Source organism: Drosophila navojoa, chromosome 2 (genome assembly GCF_054131105.1).
Source record: "Drosophila navojoa isolate 15081-1374.11 chromosome 2, UAZ_NAV_1.0, whole genome shotgun sequence".
In the NCBI taxonomy this organism is placed as follows: domain Eukaryota; kingdom Metazoa; phylum Arthropoda; class Insecta; order Diptera; family Drosophilidae; genus Drosophila; species Drosophila navojoa.
The window spans coordinates 26,757,014-26,777,599 of NC_142890.1; the positions used below are offsets into that span (position 1 = coordinate 26,757,014).

At 38.2% G+C, this 20,586-nt stretch overlaps 2 protein-coding genes across 19 annotated transcripts in view; one reads left to right on the forward strand and one right to left on the reverse strand.

Annotated features, from left to right (window-relative positions):
- Positions 1-6,589, forward strand: part of LOC108653932 (uncharacterized) — a 36,260-nt gene extending 29,671 nt beyond the window's left edge. For all 7 annotated transcript variants that reach the window (XM_089259772.1, XM_089259774.1, XM_089259767.1 and 4 more), the window contains exons 13-16: positions 1,440-2,042; positions 3,950-4,168; positions 4,238-4,351; positions 4,873-6,589. In XM_089259772.1, coding sequence (XP_089115898.1) covers positions 1,440-2,042; positions 3,950-4,168; positions 4,238-4,351; positions 4,873-5,144 — 1,208 coding nt within the window. In that variant the 3' untranslated portion in view covers positions 5,145-6,589. The remainder of the gene's footprint in view (positions 1-1,439; positions 2,043-3,949; positions 4,169-4,237; positions 4,352-4,872) is intronic.
- A 3,034-nt stretch (positions 6,590-9,623) lies between these two features.
- Positions 9,624-20,586, reverse strand: part of LOC108653835 (diacylglycerol kinase eta) — a 55,132-nt gene continuing 44,169 nt past the window's right edge. For 3 of the 12 annotated variants that reach the window (XM_018104687.3, XM_089256651.1, XM_018104750.3), the window contains 10 exons: positions 18,177-19,028; positions 17,571-18,112; positions 16,238-17,153; positions 16,039-16,173; positions 15,530-15,973; positions 14,389-15,141; positions 13,351-13,473; positions 12,412-12,616; positions 11,035-12,233; positions 9,624-10,972 (listed from right to left, as the gene is read on the reverse strand). In XM_018104687.3, coding sequence (XP_017960176.1) covers positions 10,664-10,972; positions 11,035-12,233; positions 12,412-12,616; positions 13,351-13,473; positions 14,389-15,141; positions 15,530-15,973; positions 16,039-16,173; positions 16,238-17,153; positions 17,571-18,112; positions 18,177-19,028 — 5,478 coding nt within the window. In that variant the 3' untranslated portion in view covers positions 9,624-10,663. The remainder of the gene's footprint in view (positions 10,973-11,034; positions 12,234-12,411; positions 12,617-13,350; positions 13,474-14,388; positions 15,142-15,529; positions 15,974-16,038; positions 16,174-16,237; positions 17,154-17,570; positions 18,113-18,176; positions 19,029-20,586) is intronic. The other 9 variants (XM_018104714.3, XM_018104723.3, XM_089256650.1 and 6 more) reach the window with 9 other exon arrangements.

Consider the following 20,586-nt stretch of genomic DNA (forward strand, 5'->3'; position numbering starts at 1 on the left):
TAAATAAAAACTTAAAAAAAAAAAAAAATAGAAAAAGAAAAAATCAAATACGTATAAGGTACGTTCATAATTCACTGTTAGCTTAGTCTCTGGTCTTGCGGTTCATTTACTCGTATATTATTTTTAAGAACTTAATTATCTTTGATTTATTTTTTACTCCGAATATTATTTATTGTTATGTAATGAAGCGTTTGATTGGTCTTTCGAATAAACATTCTATAGTTTAGCATGTTGAGTGAACAAAATACTAACAAAACTAATAATACTATAAATAAATACAAAACTAAACTTTTAATAATACTACATACTAATACCATAAATACTAACAAATTCAGTGTTGATCAACGGCTAAAAATTCACTAATTTGTGCGTGTTGTGAATCTAACCCAGTTGATTTTGAAACTATATATACATATGTATATATATGTGTGTATACATAAAAAATTTATTTATCAATTTTGCAATAAGTGTGTGGGCGCTAATAACAAGATGTTGTTGGCTTACATGTTTGTGAAAATATCATTTGTGTACAATATACTAATTATTATCTTATAAATAAAGACTATTTCTCTTTGGCCTGCCAAAGTCTAAATACCTTTGCAGATATGTGCCTTGATCTCAGATATAATTAATAAAATGTTGGTACAGATATGCATTATGTACATATATGGAAAGCAGACATCAGGATTTTAACCGAACTATAGTTTGATTTTTTATTTAGAATCTATTATTACTTAAAGAAAACTTTTCTTTGAAGTTCGTAAGTTTGTAACTTATATAGTATAGAATGAAATGTTTGCTTTACATTCAGATGAAAGACACAAACTTCTGCAAGGGTGTTTATAATTTTACCTACAAATTTTTTTTTTACCAGAAAACTTAACTTGGGTAATTAAAAAAGTTAACGCAATTATGCAGATATTTTATGCTGGCAAATTGTTAAGGAGGTTAACTTTTTGTTAACACATTTTCATATTATAATTTGGAGAGTTTCAGACAAATTTTGTTTACTTATTAACTAAGTTATCTTAGGTTAATGCAATCCTTTATATCTATGTTCTTGTTAACTAACAAAAAGTGATGAATGGTAGCTTTCTTTTAAGTAGACTAACCCGTTTCTGTACCTCTCAACATAAACTAACAAAAGAAGATTTTAAGAACGCGGCTTTTATTTGTGTTCTATATAATTTATTAATAATTCAATAATTTTTTGCCTTTATTTGAGTTGCATTTTCGATTTGCCGATAAAGAAAAATTTGAAACATACATTTTAAACAGAAATTCATATTCAAATTTGTTTTTCCATGTGCCTTTTGTTTTGGTCTGAAAACAAAAAAACTAAAAAATGACATCTTAAAACCGAACCCGACGCCAAAATCAAAATCGTAAAAACAAAATCGAAAACAAAAAACAAACGCAAAACAAAAATGTTTTTATAGCCACCCTATCCACAACATCCCAATCCCGCATTAAAAGTAGTTCCCTGCCACCGCCTAACGGTAAAGTAGCCGCAGCGCCAACAGCAGCAACCGCAGCAGCAGCAGTAGCCGCCGCTACAGCAACATCAACATCAACCGCCCGTACAGCAGCCTCAACTCATGCTAATCATGCTAATCAATCACATATATCACAATGCAAGAGCTACAACAAAAGCAACAGCAAGAAGCCGGCATCCAAACAGCAACAGCAACAGCAACAACAGCAGCAGCAACTGCAAATGCGTAAGAAAGACAAAGATAGATCGAATATTAGTTGCATTAGTCAAGTTGGTGCTGGTAGCGAGAGTAGTGCAAATAGTGCGAAGCATCAGCAAAACAAGCAGAGACAGCAACAGCTACAACAACAGTTACAACATCAACAGCAGAGAGTACAAGCTGGTGCATCGTTAGCAACAACAACAACAACAACAACAACACCAACAGCAACAGCTACAACAGCAGCAACAACAACAACAACAGCATCTGCAATGGCACCCACCCGACCTGTCACCATCAACATCAAACGGCTAACGGTACCAGGTCAGGATAGAAAATTGGCTGAAAGTGAGTAAAGTTTGTCCGCAAAACTTGAAAATCAAAAATAAAAACAAAATTCTCTGCAATATAAATTTGATACACCCATAAAAAAAGAAAAAATCAAAAATCTTTTATAAAATGGAAATGCTGTAAAATGACATCTGAAGCGCGAAATGTTTGTGTTGCAACTTTTGTTAACAAAAACAATAACAAAAAAAAAAAAGGGACGAAAAGCAAAATATACTAAATTTAATTACAAATACTTGCGCATTTCACACCTTGTCGAAAAACTGTGTTGTACAACAAATTAGTGTTGAGTAATGAAATTAGCATTATTATTTACGAATTGGCATATTGAAATTGGGCGACATTTACCTCTATGTTATTTGTATCTGTTCGATCAGCCATGTGGAATTACTCAGTGTGTGTCTGTGTTAGTGAATTGGAATTTATTTTAGAAATTGGCAAAGTTATACAATATATACTGTTTGTGTCCCGTTATTCCACAGGGCTGTATTGAGAAATTATGAAAAATTCTTGTATTTGTTGCAAAGTTGCCTAAAAACCAACAAGCGTTACGTGTTATTTACGTGTTAGTTGTTGTTGTAATCAATGTTTGTACTTGTTGTCTTTGCAGCCGTGTGTCTAAGTCAGCCCAACTATCGTTTCCATCTATGCCTCCTATAATTTGTAGTATTTTAAATCTAGCTTTACTTTTACAAAACACTAGTTTCATTTCATTTTTTCGTGTACCACTCAGTTTTTTGTGTCTAATAGTATAAGTAGTTAGCCTGTCTAGTATTTTTAGATGTGTTATATTTGTTTGTGTTTTTAATAATATATATATGTTACAATAGAACACTTAACATAAACAATACAATACATTCGCAGTGCATAGGTTGTACATTTATAAGTAGCGACAAACTTGAAAACCAATATACCCTGAATTCCCATTTTCAGTGGGATCAGGCTAAAAGAAAAGGGGAAAAAATATTAATTTTAATATTTTAGAGGGATTTTCAGATTAAAATTTTGAATAACGGAACTTTTGGTATCCGTTTTCGTAAGTAACATAAAAGAAGTTTTTTTATTTAATTTAAAGTAACGATAGGTAGAGTCTTTAGTAAATTTTAAAAGGTAATTTGTTTGATATATAAAAGTAAAAATAAAAATAACATTTTGAGGTACAGACTTATAGCTATTAAAATGGAAGTTGTTGATCGATACTATTGGTGTATCGATATATCGAGTATCGATATCTTTGTGCGCTGTCGTCGTTGCCTGTTACACATCCACACGCTTCTGTCAAATCAAACCCAAAACTAAAACTGAACATAAAGAAACTATTTTTCTTATCAGCTCAAAACTCTTTTGCTGCTTATTTTATTGCGTGCTCTAAGTAGTATTTTTTATAAAATTGATTTTAACTGTAATATTTGCTGCCTTTCTGTGTTAAATGTCTATTGGATGTGGCATGCCTCTACTTTTGCCCTCTTGTGCGCTTTGTATAACGTAAAAAAGTTATATTTATATCGAAAGCAAAAATTTCTTTTAAGTTCCATTCAATTCTTACTAACAAATTTGGTTGCCTTTTAAGCTTTGTGCTTAATTCGTGTTTTTATTTTTTAATAAGTTGAATTACGTATAATTTAAAACTAAGTTATTACGTTATGTTTAAGGAAACAGAAAACATTTCTTTTTACAAATAAATATTTTAATTTTAAGTTACAACTACTAACCTACTATATAACTCGATCACAAAGTTTGCTTAATAAGAAAAAAAAAGAAGAAAAAAAAAAAAAAAAAAAAATCGACAGCTGCAGCAGCCTAAAAATAAAACGAACCAATAAAGCGCCACAAATAAAGTACATGTATCCTATGCTCATCAAACACACATCCTTATAACTCTGCATACATATTTTCAATGCCAACAGACGATGCCGAAGACGGCCGAGAGACTGCTATTTCAATTTCTAGCTGCAGTCCACAGCCAGTGCCCGAGGTGCCCGATGAGCCATTGGTGAAATCGCCGCCGGAGCCCACACGGGTCAAGTCGCCAGAGCAGATTATAATGCGCTCTCCCGATCCAGTCAACTGGACGGTGCCCTTGGACACTGGCAAGACATTTACCGTCACACAAAATGTCAAAGAGGGTAACAAATTACTTAGAGTCCTGTCCAGTCCGGGTATTTTGTTAATTTGTATTTTGTGCACTCTTTCAGGCGAGAACTATAGTCGACCTCAGAGCGAGATAAAAGCGTCAACACCGGTGGAAAAGCCACCACCGCCACCACAATCGGCACCGCCACAACTAACCGAACAGGCTAAAATGGACGGTAAGCCTTAAAGCACGCTTCAATAAACGCAACTTCCATAAAAAATCCAACCAAAAACCAATATGAAGTCGGCATAAGTAAACACAAGAAACAAAACAAAAATCAACAAAATAAGAAATCGCTTTTACAAATATTTATATATTAACTCGTATTTAAATATATGTATCTGTATATGTATATGTATGTATCGCTACTCACAACCATCATCCAAAATCCAATCATCGTTAAGCAATCTTCAAAATACAAAAAAATCGCAACACCAGCCAAAGCCAAACTCAAAAACCAAGCGTAAATATAATGCAACAACTTTCCCCTCTCTCTATCTATCTCAAAAAAAAAAAAAAAAAAAAAAATTATATATATAAAAAAAAAAAACAAAATAATAATACAATCGTTAAGCCAAAATGCGTATTTCCACATAGCGTATCAAATGCGTAGCGTATCCTTTGCGTAACATTACAAAACACTATTTCCACAACTATTTCCCCCCCTCCAATGCCTTCACATCCACACACACACAGCCTGGAAGTCGATCGGCAGCCCCACAGCGAGCAGCTCGTCTGGCGCTGTCTACGGCAAAACGCTGACGCCCACCAGCCAGCCGGGCGGGGCGGTACGCTGCGATGTCAGCAGCAAGCCGGAGCCGGCCCTCTCATCGTCCTCATCGACAGCGACTGCCTCGACGGCCCGTTCAGCTGCCGTCGATGTCCTGGAGAAGGCACGTGACCGTTTCGATCGCTTCTGGGGCGGCAGCAGCAGCACCAGCGGAGCCAACAAGGAGGAGAGTGTCTAAGGATCGACAATTGTGCGTCGTAAGTGCTTCAAGTGCAAAATGTATTTGGCATTAGAGCGAACAAACAATTTGCTAAATTCACTTAAAGTTTTTGACACGTAATGTCCGCCTCAAGCATGCAAAAGCCACATACTCTAATCTTCTGCAAAATCCGCGCTGCAAAAGCTATCGATAGTGCCTCAAATCGATAGTTGTGAAGTCGATAGATAGTCTGATATGTTGAGTTTCTTCTATATAATACCTTTATTATATATATTTGAAATGTTTCATTTTCCTTAATTACAGCTTCTTTTACTTAAAAAAAAAAAAAAAAGAAAGCTGTAGCACTATTGGTGCAGTAGATAATTATCTATAGGAGATCCAAAGGAACGGCGATTTATTGATAGTTTTGCAGCAGCCTAAACTATTTCGGCTTTAAATACCTGTTTACTTGGAAAACTACGAAACAAAAACATATTCGATGAATTAAAGTAAAACGCCATTAAGTTCTCATTAGAGGCATATTAGGATTTCAACTGAATTTAAATTACCCATTAATAGTAGTCAGAGAAGTCAGTCTAGATTATAATTTAGAGAGCTCCATGTGTATTTCGCCCCTAAAATAATATATAAAACACTTACTTTCACTGCCTATGATCCCCCAAAAGAAATAACAGGAATTTTCGCGAGCACCCTCAACACAAGCTGGTAATAATATAAAAGTAATTCTCGAGCAAATAAAAATAGAATTGTAACAGCATTAAAGCAAGGACAACATCACCGCAGAGACCCGTCCAACAAAATGAAAAATAATGAACAACAAACATAAGTGTGTTTTAGCTAAAATGTTTTAGCTAAAAACGAAAACCTCAAATTTTTTGTAACTTTCATTAAGACAAGAACGACACAGGTAAATCCAATGGCAAAATACTTATGCTGAGTATATTGGGTAATGCATATAGGGTGAACTAAACAGATCCGGCAAACGAAACACAAACTTGAACAAAAATAGATTTTGCACATGAGCTACAAATACAACAACAACCAAAAATAAGTAAATGATATTAATAATATTTTAAGTACACACTTTTGGCAATGATGGTTATAACACACACACACACAAACAAACGTACCGTACTACACAAAAAAAGAACCGTTTTTTGTATTACGAGAAACTGTGAAACTAATTTTGCGACATACATTTCAAATAAATGAATATGTATGGAATTATGTAATGAGAATACAAAGTAAATGAAGCGAAAAATGTGTTAGTAAATAAACAAAGACGCAAGGGACAAGCAAACCAAAATAAACGCAGTGTTTGTTGACCTCACTAAAATGCTTCCCAATAGAAATAATTAAAAAAAAAAGAAGAAAAAAAAAAAAAAATACTTGTCAACACTGAAAAGTAATTTGCTTGATTCATTTCTGAGTACAAAACGTAAAAAATAAAAAAAAAAAACAAAGCATGTTTAAAATAAATTTGCATTAGCTTTTTCAAGCGCATCTTGAGTTGAAGAATTAATTTTATAATTTCACAAATAAGAATTAAAAGCTTAACGTTTAGTGTTTATAAAAGATATATAACTGAAGTTAAAATTTTACTTGTGATTAACTTCAGTATTGAGCTTAATTGTTGCTTGCCTACACATATTTTTATTAAAAAAGTAAACTAAAAATATAAGATGAACAAAAAATACACAAACAAAACAAAGTTTCAGTGGTATTTATTAACAAACAGTTAAAGTATGTATTTTTATATGTTTTTCATTGAAAAGCTTGTCTGTTTGTTGAAACTGTTGAGTTGAAGTCTACGTCTTATAGTTAAAAGTAATCCCCCAGTTAAGAATGGAACCCATGTTATCCATGAACAAATTCAACAAACATTTGTTTATTATGCGCAATCTATGAGATTTCAAAGAAAACCATATACCATACTCTAAACTGCATTAGTTAGACACGATTATAAGCAAGAACTTTACTAAAATATATAGCCTTGATAAAGAACTCTCTCTCACACATACACTCACACAAACACTCTCTCTTTACAGTTATAGTTCGAAGTAAGAGAATGGCAAAACAAATGAATTAAATTAAAATTTCAAAACTAAAGATTTGGAACTCATTTAGTTTTAACTATCATACTTACAAATTTTAGGTAACTTTAATATGAATCTTCTTAAGAACAAACTCGATATATATTCTAGCTTGTTTACAAAATAAAATGTACACAACACAAAACGAAATAAATAAATACGTACAGTATGATCCGATTGGTGTGCTATTTGTATACATATATACATGGATATGGAATTTTCAAAAAAAAAAAGGAACAAAACTAAATTAATTTGCATATTTATTTATTTTAAAGTCGAAAAATACATTTGAAAAAATTGACTTTCATGGCAGAATGCAAAATGAACGCATTTTAAAATGAGAAAATTAATTCAATGCAAATGAATCTATCTAACGAAAAATATTTAATAATTTTTCCCCAATGTCACACATAAAACGAAAACCTAAGGCACACCAAATAGCCTTGCAAAGATTTAAAACAAAAACAATTTATAAAAGGTCATAAAACCCTATGTACCAACTTTAAAAGAATACCTACAGAAAGTGTAACAAAAACTTATAAAAATACGAAAATAAAAACAAATCAAGTGATGGTTAAAAAAGAAAAATAATAATAAAACTATGAATCAAATAAATGGAAAGTGCATATAAACGTTTTAAACAATGTATTTCAATTTTACGGAAAGGGGAATGAAGAAACAACGGGTGGCTTCAAAATGATCAAAATAGTATAAACTAGTATAAGACTCATCTTTATGCGGTATTTTGAGACTCTAGCTCCTAGGACGCACAAGTTATTATTTTAATGCTGTTTTTTTTATAGGGTTTTAATGAAACGTGAATGGTTATAGGTATTTGGAAACTAGCTCGAACTGTGCGTTTTATACATGGACCCACAAATCTGTAATATATTCCGGACAAGGTTACATCGAGTTTGCTCCTGTTGAAGTGCCTCCTTCTATCTACTGTATTTTTACAAAGCCCTTCTGATTTTACATTTGGGTACAATATAATATAAAGAAAAAGAACAATAATTTGTTTTGTGTTTTGCTTTTATTATTATTGTTTCTATTATTACATTTTTCGTTAAGAAGAGTTTTGTCTATTATAATATGTGTATTATATTTGGGTACAAGATTTTCGGTTTGGATTAGTCAACAATATTTTTACTTGGGTAACTTGTAGATTGTGCTTTAAAGTATTTAAAATTGGAATTTTAAATACAGCATTGGAAAATTCCATAGATTTACAGAGATTGTTCTAGGATATTGCATAAATGATTTATATTTGGTTTAATTTAAATTATATATTATTTGGATTTTAGTGATATTATTTGTTTTTTTTTTTTTATAGTTTTATTTTATTTTTTATATAAATATTATGCAGATTACAAATTCATTTAAATTATATTTTTTCATTGTTTAATTTAGTTTAAGGGTTTTTTTTTTAGAAAGCTGTTATCACAGTATTGTTGAAATGAAATTAAAATGCATTAGGTTAATTTTGGTATGTTCATATGTAGACAAAAGTGAAAATATCTATGAAATAGGTGAAGTTTACAAACTAAAAATTTTAATGATAATTTTTATAAATGTAATTTGGTTATTTTTAAAGGTCCTTCGAAAATACATGTGTCGAAAAAATATTTAAATTGTGTTTGAGTTAGTTTTGATTGTAAGTAGTTTTTTTTTTCTTTTTAAAGGATTGTTTATTTTTTATTTATTTTTAGTTTGTGTTTTTGCTTTGGTTTGCTTAATAAGTTCTTAAATTAGTTTCCAAATTAATTTTCCTTGTTATACGAGGGTTAATTGTAAGCGTAAACAGTTTTACAAATATGTGTTAAACTTTGCGGAGTGCTACACGAAATCAGTGGAAATTAGTGGGTACAGCGGTACAACAAATCAATCGAGTTGGTCTGGGCTCATTTATACTTTGATATCAAAAAATATAATATATAGACGTCGCTCAAGAGATTTGTTATGTATACGTATTGCATATAGAGTAGGATGTTCCATATACCTTGCTCACTTTAGAAAAATCTAACTCAAACTGGAGACAATTTGAGCAAAGATTTCGAAAGTGATGTGAGTTGATGTATATGGTTGATGTATGGAAACGACTGACAGATGATTAGTAACACACAAAAAATACATTAACATATATGCAGCTATATATATATATACATATATACATATGTTTGTATGTATATGTATATACAAAGGTATATGGTATGTAGTATTCATACATATGCTATATTGAAAATAAGTAACTATAAAAATTTAGCACAATTTCTTAAACATTACACAGTTAGGACCGAGTAAACAATCAAAAGGTATACCAAAAAAGTACTGAAACACAATATTGTGAGCTTCAATGCTAGCTAAATTAGTTTTCCTTTTTTTTTTTTTGCTTTTTTTCGCTTTGATTTTGTATTCAAATAATTTTCGGGCGCTGGCGCCCCGCACCAGAACAAATCCGATATACTTAATCTTAAACCTAAGCGCTAACTCTTGAATTAATTCAAATAAACATATTAAAAGTTCGTTTTGCTTTTTGGTTATACTCAAAAAATGACACATTTAACAGACTTTTCTTTGTTACTTAAAATATTTGCATGGTTAGTTCTTAAAGTGGGCAAACATTTAAATTTAGTTGTATTTAATTAGAATTAAGAATATGTCAAGGTTGATTTTGTCATTTCATAAATAGATAGTTTTGTTCTCTAACAATTGTAAAATCGAAAATTGCTTATAAATTTAGAATAATCTTTAAGGGGATTTCTTTTTGCTTTATGTTTTATGGAGGTTTACAACTCTTGCTAAGCGTAAATTGAATTTCAAACTGTACTTATAACTAAATGCAATTTGTTAATTTTAGTTTTGTTTAGTTTTAGCATGTGCCACTACGTTTAAATTCGTTTATCTGCCATAATTAAATAATTTTGAATTTTGACATACGTATATATAAATATGTAATTTATATGTATATATATTTAGGTACATATTCAAAAATGAAATTCAGTTCGCTTAATTAACTAGAACAGAAAACGATAAGTCTTATCAAACCAGAGTAATATCAATTATTATATTTATGTTTATTTATTTGTTTATATGTATATATGTTTTGCTGGAAAAATAAATTAGCTGTTTCGATTTATTTATTTATATATATGTTGAGTATTAATATTTAAGGTTCTCTTGCAGTTTTTGATATTTAATTAACTACAGAGAAAGGTTGCTTATGCCTCTCGCAGCCCCCGGAATGCGGGAAAAATAAACGTATTCGAGAGATTTATTCATTTTTAGCTAAGCTAGTCTATAAATAGTGATTGTTGTATGCATTTGTCTCATATAAAACTATCTCGCCTGCCTAACACACTAAACAGCCACGCCTTCCTTCAACGATATCCTCAACTTCATTCCAACACAACAAATTTCACTTTTATCGGCGCTTTTGTATCACGCTTAGTTCTCGCTCAGATCCTTGATAGCCTGCAGGATGCGCTTTACGTGGCCCACCTTGACTACGCCCAGATCCTTCAGATCCCGCCTGCCCAGCGTAAGCAGCTCCTTGCCGCGTATATCGTTCTTGAGAAAGCTGTCCACATACTCCGACAGCTGCATCGTCTCCAGCCAGGTGACAACCTCGTTGACGCTCCAGTTGTTGGCTGCCTCGCGGGTGTTTGTGATCGGGGGCTTGAACTGCTGTTGGCCGGCGGTCGAGCCGGAGCGCAAACGCACCCAGAATGGACGCGATTTGCGACGTCCATCGGGCTGAGGATTAGAAAACGGTTTATTAAAGCAACTCGATTTCGTCAAGATGTAGTAGCTCTTACCTCCTCGTTGGGCGCCAGCACGTTGAAGTAGGCGCGCAGCTTGCCATCGATGCACTTCTGCACGGAGCACTTTTTCAGCTCCATTTCCATGTTGGCCAGCGCAGCACTCAGCTTCGTCTCCAGGTCCTCGCGCAGGATCAGACTATGGCCACGATCACGCAACAGCGTGCAGGCATCATCGTAGAGCTGGCGCGAGGAGTCAATGACCTCCACCAACTTGGTGCGCAATGAAGGCCCCTCCAACAGCTTGCCCTGCGGGTGTATGGACTCCAGTGCCTCGCTGGCACGGCAGGCCACCTCATACAGATCATGCTGCAGTGCCGGATGCGAGATGATCAAGAACTTCACCCACTTGACAAGTGAGCTAACTGCCTCGATGAAGTTCAGCAGCACATAGCACTCGCGCTCCGATATGACCTCGTCCGTGGACACGGCATGCTCGGAGGCGGTCGAGGAGGTGTCCCGCTGTATGGATATGCTGTGCTGACGCTGCTTCTCCTGCCAGCTCTTGAGCGAGACCTCCAGGCTGCGGTTGCGGCACAGCATCTGGACGCGATTCTTGTGCAGAATGCGTATCATGCCCGGGGGCTGCAGCCAGGCCTCGCCATCCACCTGGATCGGTATCTCCTCGTCGCCCAGTATATTGATCTGCACGCTTTGACACTGGGCAATGCGATGATGCTGCAGATTGATCAGACGCGACGCTGCCATCTGCACCGACCCAAAGACGGCGACCACCTCCAGCACACGATCATCGAAGCTGGGCGGCAGAAAGATGTCCTCCTTCTTGCTGCTGTTGCCCCAGAAATTGGTGCCGCCCATGAAACTGGGTATATTCAGTATGACAATGCCCTGCAGCTCTGGCAGGGGAATGCGCTGTCCATCGCACTCCAGCTGCACGCGCTGCTCCAGATTCTTGCAGGTCTTCTGCAGCAGCTGCTTGGAGCCCAGCACGCCGTACCACATATAATTGCGTGCCCGGGAGCGACATTTCTCCGGATGCTCCTCGCGTTTGTTGTGAAAGTCGAGCGATATCTTTGCATCGATGCCAATGCCAAAGTAATTGTTCATCACACACTTCTCATGGTAGCCGGCTAGCAGAGTCTCATCCGGATCCATCAGCGGACTGACGGCGGCGCACAGCGTGTCCGCATTGGCCATCAGACACTTGGATATGAAGCCAGTGCCATTTGCTAGATCTGTAAAAGGGATGGAAAATACTTAAATATCAAAGTGAATAATAAATACAATAATTAAATTAAATTAAGTATAAATAATGAACAAGAATTTGTATAGCATTTTCATTCGGAATCAAAAAATTAGTTCAAGAGAAATCTCTTTAGTTCTCTTCAGTTTCAACCATGGAATTCTACTTACTCGGCCAGTTGGGCAAGCGAACGATGGGATTGATAATGGGCAGCTTGCGATTGGTCTCTTCTGTGGGTGTGCGTTCTTTATCCTTGCCGGGCTTTTCGTCCTTGTCGCCGGTGCTAAAGTGCTCGAAGCCAAACAGAGTGGAGCCCATGAAGAGACTCGATTTGGAGCCCTTGAGTGTCTGCAGATTGGGCAGAGCTTCGTTAGGCTGCAAGAAAGAGTCAGCGATTAGATGGAGCGGGGAATCAATGGGCCAATGGTGTCAAAGAGCAACTGGAAAGTCAGCACTAACTACGATACAAAGAAACATGTGGATGTGGCTGATTGAGAGAGCGAGAGAGTGAGAGCGTGTGTGAGCAGTTGGAGTGTGAGGTTATGTGCGTGTGCTAGTGTTGTGTAATGGAGGTCACAGGTTTCACAAGTGGAGTTTTCAGAAGGAAAGATATAGAGATCGAGAGCGGGGAGGGAGAGAAAGATAGAGAGCGAGAGAGAGACAGGCCACTACTTGGAAAGAAATATGGACAATTTTTAGAAAGCAGAGCGTATTTGAGATATTAGCTTTTGTTATGGAAATTGTTAAGTAATTAGTATTGGTTAACGATAGCTTATAATATTGGATATGAGGCAACACTACTTTTCAAGACGACAACACGTGTGTAACTCAAGAAAATCAAATCAAATTGACGCGTGTGCTTTAACCACAAACTGAAACGAAAGCTGAGACTTCAACTGGCACTTTGTACAGGGGGATATTACTAGAATATATTGCATTAATTTATATATTTATATGTATATATGTAGTTATTTCATTTGCTGGGGTTACGGATATACATCGAACGATCGATCGCACGATCAAAGGAACGAACGAACGAGCGCATGGAACGAACGAACTCAGGAACGCAGTAGAAAGGAGAGACCCCGACCTCTGGTTAACGGGCTTACCAGCGGTATTAGCGGCCTAATTAGCGCCAGGGTTGCCAGGCGAATGTCTGGTTCGGCGACCACAAAGAAACGCACACTGAACAGTCCGTAGGTGCGTTTAACGTTCAGTTTTTGGTTTCTCTTCTAAGAAAATGCATTTCGTATTCGCGAAAAAAAATAATATTATGTCTATGTGTGATTATATATAAAAATATATGTTTTTGTGTCTGTATAGAATGTATGTATGTGTGTTGAGTGTGAGTGTGAATGTGTGTTCAAAGCTTTTCAGTGTTGTAAAACTAAAAGAGAAATTCATACAAGTAGTTGACATAATTTTGAAATACGTACCAATTGATTTGTGCTTTGTTAAATATATTTTGTATTTTTCTTTTGTTACATTTAAGTTTGTTTGCATATATATAATTCTATATATATGGTATTAATTGTATTTATTTTGATTGATTTTGTGGTATTTTTTTTATTCAAATAAAATCTGGTTTTCATAACTCAAGCGCAACTAGCTAAATTATAGTTAATGTGGCAAATAATAGTAAAAACGTATATGGTATGTTTTGTTTAATTCACACGGCTCCAGTTTTTTTTTTAATATTCAGTTTAATTTGTTTTTTAATATCGAACTGCATTAGTCTATAACAAGTTCTCAACAATTTTATAGGTATAAACAAAACTTTAGCTGCATAGAGACTTTTACCTCTTAACGTAAACTACAAAATAAATTAAATCAATTTGGTGTATGACTAGATGTAGATTTACAGCGAGAATACCCCAGTGTATTCCGTACTAATATGCTTAAAAATTGTTATTTGAAATATCGCGACAATTCAAATTGAAACAATTACCTAAATTCGCATTTCTGAATTTTTGATCGGATTTCTGCATTGCCATTGCTCGGCTGACATACATATACTTTCACTTGCTGATGCAGTAGTGCCAACGTAAATCGTATATATATATATATGAATATATATATGGTATATATATTATGTATATATATGTGGTATATGTGGGGGGAGTGAGCTGTTTTGGGTCAGGACTTACCTTGAAGAGACTGCCACAGCTAATTCTACGACTAGCCGCTGGTGAACTGCTGAGGAAGCGCGCATGTTCCGGGTCCAATGTTAGGAAATTTGGATTGAAACCGGAATGTCGTCGATCTTTATCCTTGTCATAATCGCGCACAGCCAAGCTGGGCGCATGGCTCGAGTGACGTCGTATCTCCGAGGAGTTCAACGTTCGTACACCGAGCAGCGACGACGAGGTCGCCAATAAGGATGCCGACGATGCTGATGATGCTGTTGGCTTAACGGAATCACCACGCAATGGTGTTGGTGGCCTTACAACAACACTTATCTGTGGATAGTTGGGATTTACATCATCAAAGGATTCTTTCTTACACGACTCATCAAAGGTAATGCGCTTTACTTCTTGTCCATGGCCCGACTTCTTAGTGGGCGATGTCGACGAGGCCATTGCCGATTCAAGGGGCTTTACTGTACTCGTACTCGTTGTTGTTGTTGTTGATGATGATGATGATGTTGATGTTGTTGTTGTTGTTGTGCTTGTCGTTGCATTGTTTATTTCAATTTTAATTGCAGTTTCCAGTTCGTCGCTAGTCGTAGTCGTTGTTAGATTTCGATACGTTCTGGTTGGGGCTGTGTTTGTGGGCGTGTCCGCCTCTTCGGTTTTGCCATTGTCATTGCTATTGCGATCAAGCATTAGCTGCTGTTGAGATACGATTGTTGTTGTTGTATTTGCATTCAGTTTCTTGAGTGAGATGCGCTTTTTGGGACGCTTCACATTAGATAGATAGAGAGTCACACAGGAGCAGGAGTTATATATATATATTTTTTTTTTTGGTTTTGATTTTGGTTCGATTTCGTTATACGTTTAGTTGGTATTATTTAGAGTTCGAGTTTGGAGATTTGGATTTGGATTTGAGGCAAGCAAGTGAACGTATTCGGTTTGTTAAATACACACGAAAAGAAAAGTTTGAAGAAAGAAGCAAACGGAGAGCAACAAAGATTTTTTACCATAAGTGGCCATGTCGGAGCACTTTCGATAAACATAACATAGCTATAGCTCTATATATAAATGCATATATCTATATGTATATATATACATATATGGGTATATATATACAATTTACCTACTTTTGGCCGGATCGCCGGTTAACACATACCTTGAAACTCTGACGCGCTATATCGTTACCTTCCACGAACTGCGCCAGGCTGCAGTACCGCGGCGGCTCCCGTATCTTCTGATCATCGCAACGATTGTCGATCTCGAATACAATGTTCTCGAAGCCGAACTGCTGCGGATTGTCGTCGCTGTCCATGCGTGCCAGCCCGGCTTTGCGCGGCGGGGAGGAGTTGCGTCGCCGCGGATGCGTTTTGCTTTGGGCCAAGGCGCTCAGCGATTTCTTGCGCGGCGGCTTCGGCGGCCCCGCATGCTCCGAGCAGAGGGTGGTGGTGTCATCCGTGATGGTGTTGTCCTGCAGCGCATTGGTGATGTCATGGCCCAGCACCGAGCTGATGTCATCCATCAGGCTCTCTCCGGGCATGGGCTCCGTCTCATCGCTAGTCTCCGGCGAGTCGATGTGCGTAAAGTTGTTCGCATCCAGATTCTACTCAATAATAGTAATTTTAGTCATAGAAAAAGTAGTTTCAATCGGAGAGGCTTCCCACTCACCTGTATGATGTCGCCCAGGCTGTGACCCGGCTCGGGCTTATCGAAGATCTCGGAGGCCACACTGCATTCCTCATTGCTGATGGCGGACATCACATCGCTCGCCTCTCCGCCCAGATCCTCCGACGACGACTGTTCCTGCAAAGGCAAAAGAAGAGCCAACTGAGTTTTGTTCTCGATATCTGGTTAGATAATGCCATACAGTGTTGGTCTGGGCATCGGTGTCAATGATTGTGAGGCTTTCGCTCGTATAGACATTTTGGGATTGGGGGGTTACGACAATGCCGGGTACCTGTAGATTACAAGTGTGTACCAGAGCTCGATGCGGCTCCTGCGGTTCGCTTTTCTCATTGATGTCCGCCTCCTCCTTCTCGCTCTCGACCTGACCGCTCGCAGTGCGCTCCTTGTCCTTGTCCATTTCGCGTGCCATGTAGTAGGTGCGCTCGAACACCTCGATCGGGCGATAGTCGGACAAGGGATCGACTATCGGCTCGCTTGTCATAATCGGCACTCGCAGGAAGTCCACCTTGCGCTCGGTAGGCGTGCTCTCGCCTGCCTCGTTGCTTGGCGACAGGCGATTGCCCGCATCATCGATGTTGGCGCCACCGCTCAAGGACAAGCGGCCAACGCGATATACCGTCTCCCCGTTGGCGCCCTCTTCCATTTCCTGGATGACCTCCGGCACACCCGAGCTGCGGCGACTGTCCGCGAATTGACGCGGCGCCGGCAAATTGATGCTGTTGAAGAAATTCTCATCCACTGAATCGCGACGTGTGTCCGGCAGCGGTGATATGCAGGTCAGCCGCGATGTCTCCATTGTCGGCGAGATAATGTTGATGGGAGGTATTATTGGCAGCGGCGAGCCGCAGGGCGTCGAGTCGCCCGAATTCGTTATTGGTATCTTGAGCGCCTCAAAGGGTGTAATTGAGAGCTTCCGCTGGTAACGCTTAGGGCGACCCGGCTCCGAGTGTTCCACCACATTGTAAATGGCGCGCTTCACACTGTTCGCTCGGCACTGTAAGGCCTCCTTTTCGCTGGAGCGCAGTGAACGGCTATTGCGACGCTCTTTTGAATTGATGTTATCCTTTTCTGTTTTTTCAATAGATATATTCGGATTGCTGGAAGAAATAATAAAATTTGATTAGAAATAATTTCAATCTACTAAATAATTTTTTGTATATTTCAAGTATTTTTTTAAATCGTGTGTTATTATATCAAAAAAGTTGCCAAAGTAATTAAGTTCAGTTATTTAAATTTTTAATTTCGCCCGCATTCAGTCAGATGAGCTGTTCACAACTGCTTGCATGCTAAGCAGTGCATCTGTGCGAAAAGCAGTGCAAATCCTCAAAATAAAAGTGTTGCCTACTTTTAAGCTGCACAGAAAATACTTTTTTAGAATTAAAAAAAAAAAAAAAAATAAATATTTTTAAACAGATAAAACAAATAGTTGATAAAGAAATGTATATACAAGTAAAGCAAAATCATTAATCATTAAAAATAAAATCATTTTTAATTTTTCTTCTGTCTCTACTTACAGAAACGATGGGCGTGCCGTTGTTAAGGGCCCGCTACGCGATATTAAACTCCTTATGGTGGCTACCAAATCGTCGCCACTGTGCGTGCCAAGCTCCTCCTCCTGCAGAGCATCCAGCAGCATTGTTAGCTTCTGTCGTAGGATGTCACATTTCATAGCCAGCTGCTCGTCGTCCTTGTGATGCTCAGAGATGCGTGAGACCAGCTCGTCGACGGTGTCGCAGAGGGAGCGTGTGGAGCTTATCAACGTTTGCGTATCGTTCGTCTCGACTATGAAGCGCAAATGGTGATTGGCCGACGTGACCATGCCCGTGAGCAGAGCCTCCTGTTCTGTGGTAATCGACATCTTTGGCATCTTGGGCACCGTGATGGCTTTCTCGAACACCATAATGCTCCAGCGATCCAGCATTTTGGTGCTGGCCGACTCGTAGCGCTCCAATATCTGGGGCAGGTGGGTGTCATCATCGCAGCTGGAGCCCCAGCCCAAGACCCGGGCCAGATCGTTGCCCGTACCCAGCGGCATGACAGCCACCTGGCATTGTTTCTGTCGTGGAATTAAATGAACAACAATTAGGAGCGTCGATTAAGATATGAGAATTTAAACTTACGTGCATATTAAAACGATCGATTTCGCTGAGCACCCAGCCGACGGAGCCATCGCCGGAGCACACCAGGATGCGAAACATTTCAAAGTGGCGAAACAGTCGCAGACCCAGGCTGGGCCCCGTTGAGATCAGATCGAATACCTGCGCCGGATTCAGCAGCTGTTTGAATCGCCGCAGAAACTTGACGCCCTGATTATCGCCCGACTTGGAGTTGACAAAGACGAGCAGCGGCGAAAAGTTGCCCTTCGGACTGACCACGTCCCAGGCATCGTCCGTGCTAATTGAATGCACGCTGGTGGGCGGCACCACGGACAGCTTGGCGGGGCCAATCGGACAGACAATCGGCATTTGCGGTCGACATGCCACGTGCACCGTATCCCTGCACCAGAGGCAGCGCCAATCCTGCAACCGCAGCACCGAGCCGCAGGTCTTCTTGCAAACCGCACACACGGCCGATACGGGCAAATTTCCCTCCATCCATTGATGCGGCATAATGAGGCTGCCGTCGGGCTGCTCAATGATGTCCTTGCCGACCGTTGCCAGCGTTGTCCACTTGCAGTTGGCTATCGCCTTGGCCGCACATCGCTTGTGCACCTTGCACTTGCACACCTCGCAGCTGAGCCCGTGCGACGTGACGCCAGAGAGCGCATCGCGGCACACATTGCAGTAGGTGGGTCGCGCATGGGAGGTCGCATACCAGTGATGGTGATTCGAGAGTATGTCGTGCTGATCGATCAGGAAGCTGTCGCCACGCGGCCGCTGCGGCGCCGTCGCTGTCTTCAGAGATCCCAGCCAGTCCTCCATTTCGCGTCTGGAGTCGGCGCACAGCACCAGAGAGCGGGTAGGTGTTATTATCTGAAAGACAGATTATTTATTTATTTGTGTAAAAGAGGGTGTGACAGACAGAGTCCCTAATGCATATATGTATATTCCTGATCACGATGGATCGATCTGATGCCTATAAGAGCTAAGGACTAGAAACTTTTTTTAAGTACATACACATACATACATATATATACAGCAAGTGTACAGCACAAAAAACGTTCAAATTCGAAATGCAGCTTTCAAATTATTATCTTACACGTTTTTGGATCGATATTTATATACATACATGCATATATGTATATTTAATACATTTTTATTTTCTAATAAATTCTTTATTTTATTTTATTTTATTTAAATTTTTTGCATATCAAATTTGAACAAATTCTTTAAATTAAAGTAACAAAGCCAATATGTGAATGACTTTGCATTTGTTTTCTTTAAACGACAAATATTCAAATTGCGTTCAAATTCGTGAAGGAACGTAGAAGTCATTAAAGAAAACATTTGGCCAATTGTCTGCAGAACGTGCCACGCATTTTCCCATACATCCGCACACATACACACATTCATACATTCATACATTCCAATGCGTGAGCTCTAGCATATTCCATGAATCGCAATTGCCATTGACTGTTTGATTCTATTGTCCAAGCTTGGATTTTCTAGATGGTGCTCCAAGTGGCGGTGCTGGTAAGGACGGTTGTTGATCCTGAAATTCAGGTGACCGTTGGCCTTATCAGTTTATCAATGTTTATTTTTTAATATATAAGACGTGGCTGTATTAGTACATTTCCCAGAAAATCTCGGTTCCACTCTTGCTGCTCTTTTTATTTTGTTTTAATAAACACACAACAGCATATATTGGAAAACGGGAGAATATTCGAGTTATTGAGTTTTTTTTTTTTTTACATTTTTGCTGGAAAAATTGACTTCGTGTATGTTTCTCTTATAAAGCAAAATTAGCATTTTCCGCATTTTTTTTAATTCGAATAATTATTTCTGTTGGATTTATACATATATGTATATATATATATGTGCATATGTACTAGCGAACAGTTGCACATGTTCAGCTGTGTGCGCATTTGCTTATAATAAGACACACACACGCGCACACATACATATAGATACATATTAACCACATGCAAGACTCGCTTATTAGTTGTGTAATCAAAGATGGGTCTATTAGTTTCTATGGCCTCATTAACATGCAAATAACTCTCATATTTATGTTAATATGCAGACAGGAGCGCCCGCCACGCCCTTTCAATAGAGTGGAATGTGCTAAACAATGCGCCCAGCCCTCAAAGTTCAACAAAAGCTGTGTGGGGCGTATTATTATACGCCTCGTCCACACCGCTTCCTAGCGCCCCAAGTCCCCCTACCCACACTTCCTTACAGTCACAATTAATGTGGGATCTACTCTGGCCTAGGCAACAGCAGAGATAATAATGAGGCCAACTAAAGCATGTCAGCTACCTGATTATGATTTGCCTGTCGTATTGCCTAATTTATGGCCCGCATGTCCTTCACCGTATATATCCTTGGCAGACGACGCCGCTGCTGCTCCAAGCTCAGCTGAGTAATTGAG